At 48.0% G+C, this 21,018-nt stretch overlaps 1 protein-coding gene across 1 annotated transcript in view; it reads left to right on the top strand.

Moving 5' to 3' along the window:
• Positions 1 to 21,018, top strand: part of LOC117005100 (transcription factor RFX3-like) — a 272,818-nt gene that overhangs the window by 45,766 nt on the left and 206,034 nt on the right. Inside the window, exon 2 of the mRNA XM_033076381.1 lies at positions 9,320 to 9,444. Coding sequence (XP_032932272.1) covers positions 9,328 to 9,444 — 117 coding nt within the window. The 5' untranslated portion in view covers positions 9,320 to 9,327. The remainder of the gene's footprint in view (positions 1 to 9,319; positions 9,445 to 21,018) is intronic.

A 21,018-nucleotide genomic window follows, 5' to 3' on the forward strand; every position in this document is an offset into this window, starting at 1 on the left:
TTCAACATTAAAGGGCTATCTGAGGGAACTTCTTTCCCCCTCCCATGGGTTCAGAAGGCTTACTTTTCTTCTGCCCCTTCTTCCAAGGTGCCTTCTCACACACACACACTCACTTCCCCTTGGTCGTGACTCGCTCCCTCACGGGCTACAAGAACTGCACTACTGGAGGGCCCCACTCGTGGAGTCTCTAAAGAGACCTCTCATACAGGCACACCCCAGGATCACCAGCCCAACCAGACAGTTCCGTCTCCCAGATGGACTGCACAAAGGCACATATACTTACCCCTCCCAGGGGTCTTTGTCTGGTCTTCTTGCACGAATTTTAAGGGGATCCTGCAGGTTTATTTGCTCAGGTATCGTAATTTAGAGGGGTTCACAGATCCAGTATTTGGTGACGGAATTCCCCAGGACAGAGCTATCCGGAGATAGGGCACCTCCCCATCTGCAGGAATCCGCAGCAAAGACACCTGGATCAGAGTCATGGCACCAAGATTGTTATAGATACTCGTGACAAATCGGAGGAACCAGTTTAGATTACAGTAATTTCACGAATACAAGCCGCAGCAAGAAGACTAAAATTTTGGTGGAAACCCGCAAATGCGGCCAATATTCCGGTGCGGCTAATCTATGGACAAAAAAGTGATATCTGCCCTTACCTAGTATCATGCTGGTCCAGTCCCGAGCCAAAACAGTCTGAAATCCATGGTTTCCCGTTGTTCCGACGATGAACCAATCAGAGAACAGCTTATTGCCTGCCTGTGGATGGCGGTGTTACTGAGGGGCGGGGGTTGTTATCGGGGTGAGTTACCTTGGCGAGTTACCTCGGCAGTTCGATAAAAGTGTGTGATATTTCTCTGTACTTTTTAAAGTGTTTTCAGTCTTGTGCGGCTGCGGGGCTGGCTGGGCTCGCAGGGAGAGGGCTGGGGGAGCCTCTCTCCCCGCAGGGAGAGGGATGAAGCGGGCAATCGGCTCGCAGGGAGAGGGCTGGGGGAGCCGCTCAGCCCGCAGGGAGAGGGGTAGAACGACCACTCGGCTCGCAGGGAGAGGGCTACAACGGCCGCTCGCCCCGCGGGCCGCGAGGGCTACAACGGCCGCTCCCCCCGCGGGCCGCGAGGGCTACAACGGCCGCTCCCCCCGCGGGGCTGCGAGGGCTACAACGGCCGCTCCCCCCACGGGGCTGCGAGGGCTACAACGACCGCTCCCCCCACGGGGCTGCGAGGGCCAGAGCGGCGCTCGCCCCGTGGGGCTGCGAGGGCTACAACAGCCGCTCCCCCCGCGGGCCGCGAGGGCTACAACGGCCGCTCCCCCCGCGGGCCGCGAGGGCTACAACGACCGCTCCCCCCGCGGGGCTGCGAGGGCTACAACGGCCACTCCTGTGCCAGCACGGAGATGTGGCTCCGCTCGGAGCTCAGCTGCCTGCCCGCACGGCTGAGCGACTGTTTAAAGGCAACGTGGATCCATTGGGAATGCTCGCAAAATGACCACACTATTGTTCCTGTCTTTTTCTGCTTGTAAATAAAGGGTGTGTTTTTTTTCACTTGGAAACAATGTTTCCAAGGTTGGCAGTAAACCAGTAAGCCTCGACGATCCCGCGATTGTGTTACTAAATGACGACTTTGTGAAAGTTCGCGGCGAACTAAAGTGCGGCTAATATTCCGGGTGCGGCTTATCTATTGACAAAGACATCAATGTTACCAACACACCGGATATGCGGCTTATACTCCGTGCGGCTTGTATTCGTGAATTTACTGTAATTATAGAAAATTTATTAGTAAGAGAATTTAGCAAGCGATAACTGATCAAAAGCAGCACTGGGCGGCCAGGGAGTCATTGCTCCGCCAATGACTCGCACCAATAAAAGCAGTTTTAGTTCATTTTCATACAGTCTATTTTCCGGCTCTTGCGGTTGCTCGTTCTGATTTGCTGGTGTACTCTGCGATTTTAGCAAGCAGGGGAGAGGAGTTGCTAGGGGGTCGCTTCCACCTCCTGGTGGGAGTTGATAAGGGTCTGGTGTGGTCGTCTTTCTCAGCAGGTCCTCTGGTATTGTTCTGTCTCTGTAGTCTCGTGGGGGCTCCTCTGTTTACTCAACAGGAAGAGGTGCTAATGAGTAACCCTTTGCACTCATCCTCTGTAAGCACTTACTGAGCAGGATTTGATAACAAAGCACATTCCATTATATCTGGGATAGCAAACGTGTTCCGAGCTCTCTCCCTCCGCCCCGCTTCCGGCGTCCCTCCCCCTTCTTCTGCTGTAGAGGCTTCAAACTATCAGACCGAAATCGAGGGTCCGACATTGCTCACATTCCTCGGCATTGCTAAGGGCAATCTCACCTTCTGTCGGGATCAGCCCCTCCCGAGAACCGAACCCGGCATCCTCCGCCAGCACTGCACTCTGGGAGACCGGCACCGCAGCTGGCAGCTCTCGAGAAGGAACCACTGTCCCTTCTCCTTCTTGCCTCCGTTATCAAAAGCTGTGGGGTTTTTTCTCTGTCTTTGATCGCTTGGTCCACCAAAGTCCCTAATTCTGCTAATTCTTGCTAATTCTTTCTCCTGCCCCTGCACTTTTCTGAGCGGTGCAATCGCTCTGCATGTGAATGCCTGTGATCTACATTTGAATGCCTGCTCTGACTGAGCTCCAGTGAGCCGGGCAGTGAAGTGGAGAGATAAACCTGCCTTTCTAGGGCTGCTGTTAACTCTTCAGGAGACACTGCAGAACACCCCACAGGCAAACCCAATGCCAGTGAAGGCAGAGAAGTGTCTATTTCCATTTTTTCTGGTTCCGACACAGACTGCAGGACCAACTCTGTCTTTGCCTGAGACCGCTGGCAGAGACTGCGACTCTGTCTCAGAGACAAAAACAGTTCTAGGGGTAGCAAAAAATCCTTTCTCCTGACCCCATCTTAATGGTCTTTTTAAACCCTCTGGGTCATATTTGACTTCTCTCATAGAGAGGATACGCTGGAGGACGTGTAGTGTTGCCTGCTCTTCCTTTGACATCGCCTTTCCCATCCTCTCAGCCCTTGGGCGCTCACCTTATTACCGTAGTTCTTCGCTGCACAGTGCACGCGTTGCTCTCAGGGCTTTTCCTCGGGATCCTTTCCCATGCCCCGCGGCTTCCGTCCAAGCTGCACTCCGGAGTTTCTCTCTACTGTATTCTTCGGATTTTCTCAGAGCCGCTCTCCGACTCCCCTCGTAGCCGCCGCCGCGGTTTGCCCAGGGCAGCCCAGGGCAACCTGGGGTCTCTCATTTTTCCGATCTGCGAATCCTCTTCAGAAGCTAAGTCCAAAGAGTTTGGTGGCTCGCTTCATGCACGCGATGTGTATGATGTGTCACGTCGCCTGGGTCACCAACTTGTGGGAGGGAGTACAGTAATTTCACGACTATAAGGCGCACCCTTTTGACAAAAATTTTCCCCCGAACCCGGAAGTGCACCTTATAGTCCGGTGCACCTTATATGATGGACAAAGTTCAGAAATTTGCCTACCCGGAAGTGAGAGCTGCGAGCCACGGGGGGAGCTGACAGGGCCACGGCTGCCAGGTGGAGGCGGGGCGGAGTGGCAGTGGGCATGCCCCGATCCCGTGCAGGTGGGGCGACCCCCCCACAGGCACGCCCCGGCCCCGTGCAGGCGGGGAAGCCTCCCCACAGGCACGCCCCGGCCCCGTGGAGGAGGCACAGAGGGGCGGCAGGCATAGTCCGGCCCCGGGGAGGAGGCACGGAGGGGCAGCAGGCATAGCCTGGCCCCGGAGAGGCAGCACGGAGGGGCGGTGGCCACAACCCTGCCCCGGAGAGGGGGTATGGAGGGGCGGCACGCATAGCCCGGCCCCAGGGAAGGGGCACGGAGGGGTGGCAGGCATAGCCTGGCCCCAGGGAAGGGGGCACGGAGGGGCAGTAGGCATAGCCCGGCCCCAGTGATGTGGCATGGAGGGGCGGCGGCCACAGCCCGGCCCCGGTGAGGCGGCACGGAGCAACGTCGGGCATGACCCAGCCCCGCCAGGTACAGGCGGGCCTGGGGGCCCAATGCACCACTCCTGCTGGGTACAGGCGGGCCCGGGGTCCCATGGTTGCTGGGTTGAGGCGGGGCCTCGGCCAGCAACCGCGCGGGAGGAGCTGAGGGCAGAACCTCGCTGCAAAAAAAAAGTGCACCCTATAGTCCGGTGCGCCTTATATGATCTACAAAGTTGCGAATTTTACCGACTCCCTGGGGGCGCGCCTTATAGTCCGGTGCGCCTTGTGGTCGTGAAATTACTGTAATGGACTTCTGAACACCAAATCAATATGATTATGTAGAAACCGTTTTATTATTTACAATTAGTCCTAATTATACACTCTAGAACTACTCCCCATGTGGTTACACGTTATTTCATTGGAAAATCCCCTTGTCTGCGCCTCTTGCTCAAGACCCCCCAGGTATGCTGATTGGTCACTGTCCAGGTCTTCACTGCCCACCTTTATCTTAGGTCTTCTAATCTCAGCATCCTGTTTTTCACTCTCTTCTCTCCCGATTTAGCACAGTTTATGTTTCAGCAACCTTTAAGGGTCTCAAAAACAAGTTGCAGGAAAATCCCCAAAGTTTCTCCCCTTTATAAACATAGTTCTTAATTAAGAAATATGCAAAAACAGCCAAGCATGGGAAAGTACAGCAAAGTACAGAGAAAAGCATCTAAACAGCAAAATATGAACAACAATAACTAAATTTAGTTTGACTGGTGCACACAACCTGAGCCATGGTCTGGACTTTTCAGACATCTCCAAGGCCCAGACTTGTCCAATGTTACTACAATATGCCATATGAGGACGGACTGAGAGATCTGAGACTATACAGCTTGGAAAGAGAAGGTTCAGGGAGGACCTTATCACTGTGCAAAATTCCTGATGGGAGGGAGTGAAGATGAGGTAGTAAGACTTCTCAGTGATGCTCATTGACAGGAAGGGAGGCAATGGGCACCAATGGAAAAAGGCGGACATTCTATCAGAATACTCAAATACACTTTTTTACTGTGAGATTAGTCAAGAACTATAGAAGTTTTTACGAAGGTGTTGTGGAGTGTCTATCCTGGGAGGTATTAAGAACCCAACTGGACATGGCACCTTTTTCTAGGTGACCCTGTTTTGAGCAGGAGGGTTGAACTAGATTACCTCAAAAGGTTCCTTCCAACCTAAACAATTCTGTGATTCTGTGCAAAACTGAAGATTACAGTAATTTCATGATTATAAGCCGCACCATTTTGACTAAAATTTTGCTCCCAACCCAGAAATGCGACTTACACTCAGGAGCGGCCAATATATGAAAAATGTTCAGAAATTTCCCAACCCAGAAGTGCAAGTCAGGGTGCCGAGCCGAGCACCTGCCAGTAAAACCCAGGATTGTGTGATTGTTACAAATTGGTTACTCTGTTGCATGGCGAGTGGAGGTGGGTTCCATGCCGGCACTGCCGGGGGGGAGGTGGCGGGCTCCCTCCTGGTGGCCCCCTGGCTCGGGGGGGAGGCGGGCGCTCCGTGCCACCTACCTCGCAGCCCAGGGGGGAGGCGGGGGACTCCGTGCTGCTGGCTCCACGGCTTGGTGGGGAGGCGGGGGCTCCGCGCCTCCCTCCCGCAGCTGCTGCGGGTGAAGGTGGGCTCCGTGCCTCCCGCTCCTGCTGCCGCCGTGGGCGCAAGCGGGCTCTGTGCCTCCCTCCTGCCGGCACCATGGGGCAGTGCCGGGCCAGGGTGAGCGATCCTGCGATTCCGTTACTAATTCGTTACTTTGTTGCATGCGGGTCCTCCCTGTGAATGAAAGTGCAGCTAATATTCCTGTGCGGCTTATACACGGACAAAGACCTAAACGTTGCTGACACCCGGACGTGTGGCTTATAATCAGGTGCGGCTTGTAATCATGAAATTACTGTTCTCTAATTCCTGATATGTATAATTGTGGTCGTTTGACCCTGGTTGGATGCCAGGTACCCACCAAAGCTGCTCTATCACTCCCTTCTTCAACTAGACAGGGGAGAGAAAATATAATGAAAGGCTCATGAGTTAAGGACTGGGAGAGATCACTTGTTTACTGTCACAGGCAAAACAGACTTGACTTGGGGAAATGAATTGGATTTATTACCAATCAAAATCAGAGTAGGATAATGGGAAGCAAAACAAATCTTAAAAACACCTTCCTCCCACACCTTCCTCCTTCCTGGGATCTACCTTCTTCCTCCCCAGCAGTACAGGGAGACAAAGAATGGGGGTTACAGTCAGTTCATGACACGTTGTTCATGCTGCTGCTCAGGGAGAGGAGTTGGGGTCCTTCCCCTGCCTCAGTGCGAGGTCCTTCTCATCAGAGACAGTCCTCCATGAACTTCTCCAACATGAGTCCTTCCCACAGGCTACAGTTCTTCAGGTACTGCCCCGGTGTGGATCCCTTTCCATAGGGTGCAGTCCTTCAGGCACAACCTGCTCCACTGTGGGTCTCCCACAGGCTCACAAGTTCTACTGCCAAACCTGGTCCAGTGTGGGCTTCCCACGGGGTAACAGCCTTCTCTCAGGCATCCACCTGCTCCAATGTGGGGCTCTTCCATGGGCTGCAGGGGCACAGTTGTTTCACCATGGTCTTCACCACAGGCTGCAGAGGAATCTCAGTTCTGGTACCTGGAGCACATCCCCCTCCTTCTTCACTGTCCTTGGTGCCTGAAGAGTTGCTTCTCTCACGTTCTCACTCTTTTCTGACTAATTACTTCTATGCAATACCTTTTTTTTTTTCTTCTTAAATATAATATAACAAATGTGTTATTACCATCACTGATTGTCTCAACCTTGGCCAGTGGTAGGTCTGTCTTGGAGCTGGCTGGCTTTGACTTTGTCAGACATGGAGGAAGCTTCCAGCAGTTTCTCTCAGAAGCTACCCCCTGTAATCCTCCTCCCCACCAACTTGCAAAACCTGGTCACACAAACCCAACAGTCATCCTCAGTCTTCTTTATGATAATCTAAATAAATTTTCTTTGTAAGGAATTTTCCTTCACTGTTGGACCATTTCTGTGCTGTATCCAAATTTTCAATATTCCTCTTAAAAATGTCAGTGCCACCAACATCATGTAGAGGTAAAATCCCTGTTTATAATTCCAGTGATTACATTAGCACTATCTGCTAAAAAAGCTTACTTGAGTCAGTTTTTCACCTTTAAAATGCTTTCCAGGGTCTTCTTTTCAGGTTGAAGCCCCTCATTCTATAATCTGCCAGAGCTTTAACTCAGCATTTGAATATGAAACATTTATAGTGCAAATCAGTAAACCAGAGGAAGGACAGCTTTGAAGAATGTGTAGTCATTTACAAACTGATGGCAGGACTTTGACTTATTTCTGATTTTAATGAGTTGTTTCTGAAGTCACATAAATAAGTGAGAAAAGTTTCTGTTGATTTGCATTATTAAATATGATATCTTGAGGGCAAGTAAGGTAAGAGAAAACTTTTAATATTTTAGTACATAAGGATTTTAACTGTTTCAGGGAAGAAAATAAAAAGAGAAATTTATTTCTGGTATTGCATATTTTACCCATTGTGTTCTTGCAGTATACTTTATTCAGTGTATGATAGTTCTTTTTGAAAGCTGATGATATTGAAAGTACTATAATTTACTTGTACTGTGATTACTACATAAATTACTCTTTTTGTTCTTTAGAATTGTGATGACTTAATTTGAAATATTTCCATCATTCAGTTTTATTGCATTGATGATTGCAAGTCTTTTTGTGAAGGTATACTTAATTAAGAAGTAAACATTTATAGGTGCAGCTTCTAGAATTATTTTTGTTCATATAGATAGCTTAAAGTGTGTTGTCTTAATATGGTAAAAGGTTTTGAGTCTCCTCTCAAAATTTAATAATAGTTGCAGCTAATGTATACAAGTGTAGTTAGAGATAAATCAGGCCTGTGAGCAGATATTTTTCTAAAAGTACAGTAATTTCACGATTATAAGCCGCACCATTTTGACTAAAATTTTGCTCCCAAACCGGAAGTGCGGCTTACATTCAGGAACGGTTTATATATGAACAAATTTTGGAAATTTCCCAACCAGGAAGTCTGAGCCAGCAGCAACCCCAAGCCAAGGTGGAACCTGCCTGGTCCCGGGCGGTGGCGGGGCAGTGGCGGCGCAACGGCAGTGCTGCCCGGCCCCGGGGGGCGCAGCAGCGGCAGCGACCAGGCACACCCCTCTCCTGCTTCCCGGTGGCACTGGCCGGGCACGCCCCTCTCCCGCTTCCCGGTGGCACTGGCCGGGCACGCCCCTCTCCTGCTTCCCGGTGGCACTGGCCGGGCAAGTCCCTCTCCCTCCTCCCGGCAGCAGCAGCCAGGGACGCCCCTCTCCCTCTTCCCAGTGGCACCGACCGGGCAAGTCCCTCTCCCTCCTCCAGGCGGCACCGGTCGGGCAAGACCCTCTCCCTCCTCCTGACGGCACTGGCCGGGCAAGCCCCTCTCCCTCTTCTCGGCAGCAACAGCCAGGCACACCCCTCTCCCTCCTCCCAGTGGCAGCAGCCAGGGATGCCCCTCTCCCTCCTCCCGGCGGCAGCAGTCAGGGACGCCCCTCTCCCTCCTCCCGGCGGCAGCAGTCAGGGATGTCCCTCTCCCACTTCCCAGCGGCACCGACCGGGCACGCCACTCCCCTGCCTCCCGGCAGCAGCGGCGAGCGGGGCTGGGGCGGGTCCCTGGCAGCCGCCCCGAGCAGGGCCAAACCAGTAAACCCCGTGATCCCGCGATTCTGTTACTATTTGGCAACTTTGTGAAAGTTGCACACGGATCCTCGCTGCGAACGAAAGTGTGGCTTACAATCCAGTGCGTCTTATTTATGGAGGAAAAACAAAACGTTGCTGACACCCCGGAAGTGTGGATTATAATCTGTGCGGCTTGTAATTGTGAAATTGCTGTACTTTAAAGCATTAAATAGGTTTATGTTCACCTTCCTTCCGACTTGATAAATGTATTTGCTATTACAAAGCAGACTGTAAACTGTTGGAAAAAAATCATGAAGTCCAAAACTTATTCTCTTCTCAATGTGCTACAAACTCTAAGCAGATCTTAGATTAGACAAAGTAATAATATAATATAATATAATATAATATAATATAATATAATATAATATAATATATGAATTTTCTAATATTTTAGGCCAAAGCAGCATTTTAAAAAATGAAAATTAAATATCTCTGTGTACTCATGTGATAGTACATGAAACAATCATTAGCTAATCCCCAGATTTGATTTTGGTTGAATATGCGTCTTTTAAGATATGAATAAGTGACAAAAAGCAAAGAAGTTTGTGCTGAACTTTTAATTTTACATTTTAATTTTATTCAGAGACCACAATGCAGACATCAGAGACTGGGTCGGACACAGGTTCGACTGTGACTTTACAAGCATCTGTGACTGACCAGGCAGCAGTGCCCACACAGGTAGTACAGCAGGTACCAGTTCAGCAACAGGTAGGTGTCTGTTAATTTTGGGAAAACAAAAAGCCCTGACAAGACAAAATGATGCTTTTCAATAGGTGTAGTGAAGAACTGGTTTTGTACATGGCTAAAATCCCAATTCCTTTTCACTGTTTTATTCAATTTTATTTTGATGGAACTAAAACATCTACATAAGCAGACATGCACTTTTCAGAGTTTATTTCTTGAACTAGAATATTTGTCAAACACCAGAAATATATATGCATGATTCTATAAGTAGATTACTATGAAATGTGTGCAATATCTCATAAAAATTACATTTGAGTTACTGAATATTCACATTTACTCCTTTGAAAGGAATATGGGTTTTTAAAATAAACTCAATATAGATGTAAAATATAAAAGCAATGTAATTTTGTACTTCTAAGCTGATTTCCCTGCAGGTTATTGAACAAATGCAGAAAGATGTGAAGTAAAACCATAAGTAATGCATAATTTGGATTTCTCAGGGAATTAAAGGGGCTTCTAAAGCAGCCAGTTCAGCACACACTTCTGTGACATGATTAATCACCTATGCAGCCCCACCAACATTGGAGGTGTGCTGCATGGGGACATCAAGGAGGGCAGCAGGAGTTGGAAAACAGGAACTGAATGTAAAAAGCCATGACTTTTGTCCAAGACTCCTTTAGTATGTGTAATTTAGCTTTTTTCTTTTTTTTTTTTTAATTCTTTGTTCTAGTTGGAAGGGATCTACAATGACTGTCTACCTCAACTACCTGACCACTTCAGGGCTGACCAAAAGCATAATATAAAGGGCATTGTCCAAATATCTCTCAAACACTGACAGGCTTGGGGCACCAATCATGTTTCTAGGAAGCCTGTTCCAGTGTTTGACCACCCGCTCAGTAATGTTTCCTAATATCTAGTCTGAACCTTTTCTGATGGAACTTTGAACTATTCCTACTCATCCTGTCACAGGATACCAAGGAGAAGAGATCACCTCCCTCTCCACTTTCCCTCCATTCAGCTGTCACTGTTTTAAGTTCTTTGGGTGAAATTTGATGTTCTTTTTTCATTTAAGTTGGCTTTACAGTTTCAAAATCAACCATATGAAAACTGAGAATAGCTTGTTAAATTATGTAAGTCTGTTTCTTTGCCAGTGAATCACTGTTGTCTAAACTAAAATTTCTAGCATTGTGTTTAGTTTTAAAATTGAAGGTGACTTTTTGTTTTTCTGCATGTCTTGCGGGTTAATGCTGACCAGATGCCAGGCACCCACAAAAACCGCTCACTCACTCCTCTCTGCAGCTGGACAGAGGAGATAAAATTTAACAAAGGGTTCACAGGTTGAGATAAGGACTAGGAGAGATCGCTCATCAAATACCACCATGGGCAAAACAGACTCAACTTAGAGATACAAAGTGAATTTATTACTAACAAAATCAGGGCAGGATAATGAGAAGTAAAATTAACCCTTAAAAACAAGTTCCCCTCCACCCCTCCCTCCTTCCCAGTTGCCCAGTGGCACAAGGAGACAGGGAACAGGGGTTATGGTCAGTTCACCACCCATGGCTTCTCCTGCTGCTCAGGGAGAGGAGTCATTCCCCTGCTCTACAGTGGGGTCTGTCCCATGGGAGACAGTTCTCTGTGAACTTCTCTGACATGAGTTCATTTCATAGGCAACAGTTCCCTGCAAACTGCTGCAACGTGAATCCATCCCACAGACAACAGTACCCCTCAAACTGCTGCAGAGTGGGTCACTATTCCATGGTGTGCAGTCCTTCAAGGACAGGCTACTCCAACCTGGGAGCAGGGTCCCTCCCTCCACAGGTCTCCCGCAGGATCAGTCTCCTCCCAGGTGGCGTGGGGCTCTTCCATAGGTTGCGGGTGGATCTCTGCATCACCATGGTCCTCCATGGGTTGCAGGGTGATAGCCTGCTTCACCATGGTCTTCAGTATAGGCTGCAGAGGAATCTCAGCTCTGGTGCCTGGAGCACCTCCTTCCCCTCCTTCTTCACTGACCTTGGTGTCTGCATAGTTGTTCTTGCATGTTCTCACTCCACTCTGGCTGAAAATTACAACTGCACCACAACCTTTGTTTTGATTTCTTCTTAAATATGTTATCACAGAGGCGTTACCATAATTTCTAATTGTCCCACTCTTGACCAGTGGCATGTCCATCTTTGGAGCCCCCAGGGATTGGCTCTGCCAGACATTGTGGAAGCTTCTGGCAGGTTCTCAGAGAAGCCACCTTTGTGGCCTCCTCCCTACCAAAAACCAGACCATGCAAACTCAATACAGCATGTTCTTTGCAATACTGTTTAATTGTCTCATACATTTCACTAATAATATTTCCTGGTATACAGACTCAATTTATAATGCATGCACCTTGGAGTACATTTGTTTTTTTTTTTTAAACATGCCCCCTCCCCCAAAACATCCAAAATGCAATGTTTCAGCAAAACATTTAAATATTGGGCACTTAACATGAATTTAAAAGCTTATCTTCGTGTTCTTTCACCTCTTTTAGTTTAAAACTATTCCTTCTTGTCCTATTATCTGCCTGTGTGAAGACTATAAGGTCTTTCTATTTTTTTAAATTAAACTACTATGGTGCTTTGACTTAGTAAAGTTTTCTATGAGGCTTACTGTGGTTAACTTTTTAAGCTTTGCTTCAAACTTTTGAAAACTAGATATAGTTTATATCAGAATATATTTTCAATAAGGTATTACTTATGTTATAGTGTTATTATTTCCAATATTTCTGTTTCACTGAATATTTCAACTGTACTTTGGAGCATTTTCTGATTCTATTGGACTGTATTTTTCAGTTGAGTCTTATTTTGAAAGCATAAATTATGTAAGGTTTCAGAAAGGAATGTTTGGGGATCAACCTGGCCAAGGAAGAGGAGTTTGCTGCAATAATTTGTATAGACTGAAAAAGTGATGCATATGTAGTGAAAGCCAATGCAGATGATTCTACAGTGATTAGGACAGAATATGAAGGAGATACTGGTTTAGAGAGAAAGGAATAGATGATAAAAGTGTTGAGAAAAGGTCAGGAATTCTAAAGGAATTGAATGTGTCAGGCAGAAACTGACAGAACAAATCATCTGCTCGGGGAGGTGGTAGAGTCACCATTCCTGGATGTGTTTAAAAGGAGATTAGATGCGGCACTCAGTGCCATGGTTTAATTGAGGTGTTAGGGCATGGGTTGGACTCTTATGATCTTAAAGGTCTCTTCCAACCTAGTGATTCTGTAGAGTAAGGAAAAGGAAGAATCAGTAGTCCAAAGCTGTGACAGAGCTCGGAAGCTCTTGTGAGCCAATCAGACAAGGAGGGGTGATAGCCAGGAGCACTGTGGGAGATTTAAATTACTACAGAAAGCATGAGGAACCCAAAGAGCATCAAACAGGGTGAACAAACAGTATGTGGCACATCAGAAGGATGTGACACGGCAGTTCACATGGGCAGGACATACAGGAAGGCTGATGCAATCTGAAAGTAGGTCCACAGCTCAGGTAAGTGCTAAGTGCTCTGTGTCTCAGCCATAACGGTGGGCACTTGTCTCAGAGCCAAAACCAGCAGTTACCATAAAAAGAAACTTTGAGTGCTCATAATATGTGAATCTTAAGGAGCATTGAGGCCCCCATCTGCCAGCCTGATAAACAGTCACGAGAGGTATGCTGCCTACCAGGGCGTAGGATCTGTGATGTTACTGAGAGGGTACCCCAACTTGTCCAGAGTACGGACTAGTACCCACTACTACTTTTTCATGTAGGTACAAATGATGCCGTGAGCCAAAAAATAGATAGGATCAAGGAAGAGTATAAAGCCCTGGCGAGGCAGGTGAAAAACATCAGTGCCCAAGTCATCTTCTCATCTATCCTACTGGTTACAGAAATAGAGACAGCCAGAAGCAGACAAATAGTGCACATCAATGTCTGGCTTTGTGGCTGCAGGAACGAAGGACTTCTGGACAGCAAATCAATGTGATTATGCAGAAACCAATTTATTGTTTACTTTAGACCCTACTTATACATTCTAAAATTACTGTTCATGCGATCATGCATTTTTTGATTGTTGCCTCTATCTTGTCCACGCACCTTGCACGAACTTTGCAGGTAAAATGATTGGTTGCAGTCCAGTGCATCACCGCTCACCTTTATCTTGGTTCTTCTAATCTTGGTATTCTGTTTTTCAGCTTCTTCTCTCCCACTTTAGCACAATTTATGTTTCAGTACCCTTGATGAGTTCTAGAATGTTTGATAAAACTGCAGGAAAACAGCTAAAAATGGCTCAGCTGGTGCACCTGGTATAAAAAATGGCCTAAGCTAAAAAATGTAGAAAAAGAGCTAAAAATGGCTCAGCTGGTGCACCTGGTACACACTATGGCCAAAGCTATTCAGATACATTGCTACAATGCCCCCTTCTTCTTCTTGCACCAGCCAGACCTTTTTCACTGTATTTTCTATCAAATGAGTCACCAACTTTATTATGCATGGAATAACACAAAGCAATGTGATAGTAACTAATAGTAATACCAAAGCCCCCTTTATAATATCTTTCAACCATCCAGTTATTCCCCATCCTTCAAACCATTCATCTAAACCCCAGTCACTCACAGTCAACTTCATGTTATCTTGTGGTTGTCTGAGCTTCTTGTGAATGGATGCAGAATGGTCAGAGAAGTTCATGCAACACATCCCTTAAGAATCCTCACACCCATGCCCATGTGCCAATAACAAAAAATCTATAGCAGTTCTATTCTGCAGTCTGCTGTGTCTAATATTATCTACATCAGTGAGCATCTGTTTACAGCGTCTCGCTGTATGGGAAAGCAAAACATAATGTCCAGTGTCTTTTAGAGAAATGGAAATAAATGACCATTGTTTTTAAGTCAAATTAGTTGAGGAATAGGAGAAACTCCTTGTCCTGGTTTAAAGGGACAGTATTGCCAGGAAAAGGAAATTCAGGAACTCTCAGACAAAAAAGAAGGTATGGGTTGGGAATAACAGTTCTTTACTGATATATTTACTAGACAAACAAAACCAGCATCAGTTATATGAAAGAGAACAAAAAAAACCAGTGACAGAACAGAACGAAACAGTCTCAGTCCCTTTTTCCAGTCACCGATGCCCCTCCTCGTCCGCACAGTCGAGATGGAGCAGGGCAGGCAGCCTCTCAGTCGCGACTGCTGCAGGAGCAGGGGAGCGAGGTGGCACCGGCCGTCCCAGGTGGGAGAAAGGGTGAGGGAAGAACTTGCTCACCATAGGTGTCCCATGGGTTCTCGGCGTTGTTTCTCAGAAGCAGGAAGCTCTTTGCAGTCCGAGTCCAAGGAGCCTGATCTCACCACGGAGAAGAAGCAACCTCCCTCCTCCACCGACGAGCTGTCAGTGTCCTCCTACTCGAAGAAGGACAAAAGCAGGACTCCACCTTTCCCTAATGGAGCCATCGGGCTGGTCCAGCTGTTCCTTTGTCTTCAGCTCTTAACAGCTAATAGGGGAACCACCCCGGCTAGCTTAACATAATAATAGGAAAAATTTCTAAACCTCACCAGCCCACAACATTATCCACCCCAAATTTTTTCCATGCTAACATACTACATTAAATTAGAACCTTTAAATTACATACATACATGCAGTTACAGACACAGTATCATAGATAGTTCACCCTAGAACAAGGTCTCCTTGGGGTATGCATCGGGTTTCTCCATCCTTTTGCATCACCCACCAGGTACAACCTGGTCCTTGAGCAAAAACCACCCCACGGACAGGATTGTCTTTGCTGGAGGCAGAGTTCATCCAAACAGTTTTCCCTAGCATACCTCTCATGTGTACCACTGGAACGTTATCCCCATCTGGTGTTCCCAAGAGCTCAGATTGGGCAGGGCCTGCTCGGTTAGTGGAACCTCGGGTATTCACTAACCATGTGGCCTTTGGTAGATTACTTTCCCAGTTCTTGAAAGTCCCCCCACCAAGTGCCTTCAAGGTGGTTTTAAGCAGGCCATTGCACCGTTTGACCTTCCCAGCTGCTGGTGCATCGTAGGGGATGTGGTACACCCACTCAATGCCGTGTTCCCTAGCCCAGCTGTTTATGAGGCTGTTCTTGAAATGAGTCCTGTTGTCTGACTCAATTCTCTCAAGGGTGCCATGCCTCCAAAGGACCTGTTTCTCAAGGCCCAGGATGGTGTTCTGAGCAGTGGCGTGAGGCACAGGGTAGGTCTCCAACCATCCGGTGGTGGTTTCCACCATGGTCAGCACGTAGCGCTTGCCTTGGCAGGTCTGAGGCAGTGTGATGTAGTCAATCTGCCAGGCCTCCCCGTACTTATATTTGGACCAACGTCCACCATACCAGAGGGGCTTCACCCGCTTGGCCTGTTTGATGGCAGCGCACGTCTCACAGTCATGGATAACTTGAGAGATACTGTCCACCCCTCGGTCTCATGCCCACTTATACGTGACATCTCTGCCCTGATGACCTGAGGCGTCATTGGCCCATCGAGCCAGGAACAATTGTCCCTTGTGTTGCCAATCTAAGTCTATTTTTGACACCTCTATCTTTGAGACCTGATCAACCTGCTCATTGTGTCGGTGTTTCTCATTAGCTCAACTCTTGGGGACATGGGCATCCACATGACGAACTTTCACAGGTAGCTTCTCTACCCGGGTGGCAATGTCTTTCTACTCGTCGGCAGCCCAGATTGGTTTTCCCCTACGTTGCCAGTTTCCCTTTTTCCACCTTTCCAACCAACCCCACAGAGCATTGGCTACCATCCACGAGTCAGTATAAAGGTAGAGCTTTGGCCACTTCTTTCTTTCAACAATGTCCAGGGTCAGCTGAACAGATTTAAGTTCAGCAAATTGACTTGATCCACCTTCTCCTTCGGTAGCTTGTGCAACCTGTCGTGTGGGGCTCCATATGGCTGCTTTCCACTTCCGGTTCAGCCCCACGATGCGGCAGGAGCCATCGGTGAAAAGAACGAAGCATGTTTCATCTGCTGGTAGTTGGTTATACGGTGGGGCTTCCTCAGCACGACTCACTTGTTCTTGCTCCTCGTCATCGGCGAGACCAAAATTTTCACCTTCTGGTCAGTTCGTAATTATCTCCAAAATCCCAGGGCGATTTGGGTTTCCGATGCAGGCGCGTTGCGTGATGAGGGCAATCTACTTGTTCCATGTGGCATCGGTGGCGTAGTGGGTAGAGGGAACCTTTCCTTTGAACATCCACCCCAGCACTGGTAGTCGGGGTGCCAGGAGGAGTTGTGCTTCCGTCCCAATCACCTCTGAGGCAGCTTGGACTCCTTCATAGGCAGCCAAGATCTCCTTCTCTGTGGGAGTGTAATTGGCTTCAGACCCTCTGTAGCTCCGGCTCCAGAATCCCAGAGGTCGGCCTCGTGTCTCCCCAGGCAGCTTCTGCCAAAGACTCCAGGACAAACCATGGTTCCCGGCTGCAGAATAAAGCACATTCTTCACCTCTGGTCCCGTCCTGACTGGGCCAAGGGTTACTGCATGAGCGATCTCCTGCTTGATCTGGGCAAAGGCTTGCTGCTGCTCAGCACCCCAGTGGAAATCGTTCTTCTTATGGGTGACCAGGTAGAGAGGGCTCACAATCTGGTTGTACTCAGGAATGTGCATTCTCCAAAAGTCTATGGCACCTAGGAAAGCTTGTGTTTCCTTCTTGCTGGTTGGTGGAGACATTGCAGTGATCTTATTGATGACCTCAGTGGGGATCTGGCGCCGTCCATCTTGCCACTTTACTCCCAGGAACTGGATCTCTCGAGCAGGTCCTTTGACTTTGCTCTTTTTAATGGCAAAACCGTCTCTCAGCAGAATCTGGATGATTTTCTCTCCCTTCTCCAATACCTCCATTGCCATGTTCCCCCACACAATGATGTCATCTATGTATTGCAGGTGTTCTGTAGCCTCACTCTTTTCCAGTGCAGCCTGGATCAGTCCATGGCAGATGGTGGGGCTGTGTTTCCACCCCTGGGGCAGACGATTCCAGGTGTACTGCACGCCCCTCCATGTGAAAGCAAACTGAGGCCTGCACTCTGCTGCCAGGGGAATGGAGAAAAATGCATTGGCAATGTCAATGGTGGCATACCACCTTGCTACCTTGGACTTTAACTCGTACTGGAGCTCCAGCATGTCCTGCACGGCAGCGCTCAGTGGTGGAGTCACTTCGTTCAACACACGATAGTCTACAGTCAATCTCCATTCTCCATCAGACTTGCGCACGGGCCAGATGGGGCTGTTGAAGGGTGAGTGGGTTTTGCTGACCACCCCTTGGCTCTCCAGCTCACGGATCATCTTATGGATGGGGATCACGGCATCTCGATTCGTCCGGTACTGCCAGCGGTGCACTGTTGAGGTGGCAATTGGCACTCGTTGCTCTTCCACCTTCAGGAGTCCCACTGCAGATGGGTTTTCTGTCAGTCCTGACAAGGTGTTCAACTGCTTAATGTCCTCTACCACTACAGCAGCTATTCCAAAAGCCCATCTGTATCCCTTTGGGTCTTTGTAATAGCCACTCCTGAGAAAGTCTATGCCTAGAATGTGTGGAGCCTCTGGGCCAGTTACAATCGGGTGTTTCTGCCACCCCTTCCCTGTCAGGCTCACCTCAACTTCCAGCAAAGACAATTCCTGTGATCTCCCTGTCACCCCAACAATGGAAACATGCTCTTCCCCCACATGTTCTGATGATATTAGGGTGCATTGTGAACCAGTATCAACTAATACCCTGTATTCTTGTGGTTCTGATGTGCCCGACCATCGGCCCCACACCATCCAATAGACTCTGTTATCCCGTGCCTCTCCCTGACTAGAGGCAGGGCCCCTCTAGCCCTGGCTATTATTCCTTTCCTGAACATACATAGTGGAGGTTCCTTCAAGTAGGTCTGACAGATCATCCTCCCTTCTGTAATGCCCAGCACCTTGGTCATGGGAGGTTGAGGCTACCTTCACTTTAGTGTAGCTCCCTCGGTTAGCATTTCCCTCCCTGAGTTGACGCACCCGTGCTACCAAGACAGAAGTGGGTTTCCCATCCCATTTTCCCATGTCTTCCCTATGGTCACGCAGGAAAAACCATAGGTCAGCTCGTGGGGTGTACCCTCTTCCACTAACTGGGGGGCGTTCGGCTGTAACCTTGGGGTATGAGGCTCGCACTGGTGCTGCCTTGATCTTCCTGATCTCCTCCCTCATCTCACTTATGTCATCTCTCATCTCCCTCACCTCCTTCATCTCCTCCCTCATCCCACTCACCTCCTGGACCACGGAAGAAACCTGCGCCTGCACTATGCCATTCATCATACTGTGAAAATCCCTAAACTTGTTAGCAACAGAGCTCACTGTTTCTCGGTGCTCATCAGCATTAATCATTGCAATGAAGGTGGTATATTGAGATGGCCCTCGGTTTGCCAGATTCCACAGCATCTGCCCTTTGCACCTGACCTTGTCAGGGTCATTGTCATGCTGTCCATCCCTCCCAAAGAGTACCTCCAGTACCGCCACCTCTCTCAGCTATTGGATCCCTTCCTCAACGGTTTTCCAATGCATTCTATTATGGTACTCCTGCATTGTTTCTTTGTTGAGAAACCTCTCTCTTACACTCATTAAAAGCCGCTCCCAGAGGGGAAGTGGGCCTGACTCCCTTACGAATATCTGGTCCACACCTGAGTCCTGGGACAAGAATCCCAAATTTCTTGCCTCTGTACCATCCAAGTGCACACCTGTGCCCATAAGGTCCCAGACCCAAAGTAACCAAGTTGTCAAAGTCTCCCGACCCTGTCGTGCAATATCTTTCCGCAGATTGCGGAGATTTTCATAAGACAGGGACTCAGTGATGATTTCAACCTCTGGGTCCCCTGTTGGTTGTGAGGGCCCTCCTCTCTGGTCCTCTTTGTCTAGGTGCCTTGTTTTCATTTTAGACTTCCTAGTTTCTACAGGGGCGACTGCTGCTGGCTATGAGTGCCCTTGCAATTCAGCTGGAACTTGGGCAGATGTAACACCTATGGGTTCCACTACAGCATCACTGGATTCTCCCCCTTTATGGCAGGGCTTCTCACCAGCTGGGGAGAGGTACTCCTTCATCATCTGACCCATCTCACTCATCTGCTTCACTAGAAACCTCACCCACTCTGGGTGGTTTCTTTCTGAGGTGGGCTGTGGGGCAGGGTCAGGCTCTGTGGCAGCATCCCTAGTCTCTGGGGAAGGGTCAGGCTCTGTGGCAGCATCCCTAGTCTCTGGGGCAGGGTCAGGCTCTGGGGCAGCATCCCTATTTCCTGGAGTAGGTATCAGAGTTGTTATCCAGCTCAATCCCCCCTTATCTCTTAATGTTAAATAGGACAAGCCTATCAGTAACACCAGCCACTGTACGATATCATTAGCATTCAAAAGAAATCTGAACCCTTCAAAAACTGGTGGGGTAGACCCAAAAATTTGGGTGAGGGGTTGGGAGAAAATTTCCCCTGGTGTTATTCCCTCACAGTAGGTGCCATTATTAAAGTAATCCCAAAAACATGCATTTAGTGTGTGGTATCCCTGAATCCATGTACCCGCCGTCCAAAGGAAGTTAAAAATCCATGAATTCCTCACCTTATCAACCCATAAAGCAAGTTCGATAACAGTCACAGTAGCCTTAGTTACAGGACCCATGCTTATGTAAGGGTTTGCAAATGGGAGATATACATGTATGAACACGTGCAACCCAAACCAGATTAAACTGGACCACATGTTGCTGGACCACATGTTGCTAGCACGGGCGAGCTGCGAGTGTCCTCCTACTCGTCAAAGGACAAAAGCAGGACTCCACCTTTCCCTAATGGAACCATAGGGCTGGTCCAGTCGTTCCTTTGTCTTCAGCTCTTAACTGCTAATAGGGGAACCACCCCGGCTAGCTTAACATAATAATGGGAAAAATTTCTAAACCTCACCAGTCCTTTAGCTGAAAATGTTGATCTTTGACATCACTGAATGCCCATCTTGAGAACCTGAAACAGGGAATAGCTAAAGAAGATTAGTTGGAGTACAATAGCATGATGATGACATGAGGCTTTTTGTTGATAAATTACTTTTGTAAGTTTCCAGACAGGGCTATGTTTTGGTTCCTGTTCGGGTCATGAAAGCTGCATGATGGTTAGGTAATTTCTCTTCTTACTGGGCCTCATTTTCTTGGAGACAATTGATGTCTGGTCAATTGAATAGATGACTACTTTGAACCTGCTGATGATAAAAACACATGCATATCTTTAAGTTAGAGAATCAATTAGGCTTTGTCATTGTACATTCAATTGAGGAGTCTTATATGTAGTGAGACCAGAAACTTACAGCAATCAGGAATAATTCAGATATAACAATCAAAAACATTTCTAATAAGAGACATAATTAATAGCACATGTGAAATTAGATGATTACCAAGCAGTAAAACACTGTACCATCATCCCAATGTGTGCAACAGATGATAAACCTCAAATCAGGGAAGAATTGGATAATCATCTCTGGAAAATGATTCCCAAGCTCACTTCAAAAATAAGTTCAACTTTCATATTGATAGGGTCAAATTCCCAAGTCAAAGCAACTCGAATATTGTTTTGATGCAGAAAACACT

The sequence above is a fragment of the Catharus ustulatus genome, chromosome W (assembly GCF_009819885.2).
Source record: "Catharus ustulatus isolate bCatUst1 chromosome W, bCatUst1.pri.v2, whole genome shotgun sequence".
In the NCBI taxonomy this organism is placed as follows: Eukaryota; Metazoa; Chordata; class Aves; order Passeriformes; family Turdidae; genus Catharus; species Catharus ustulatus.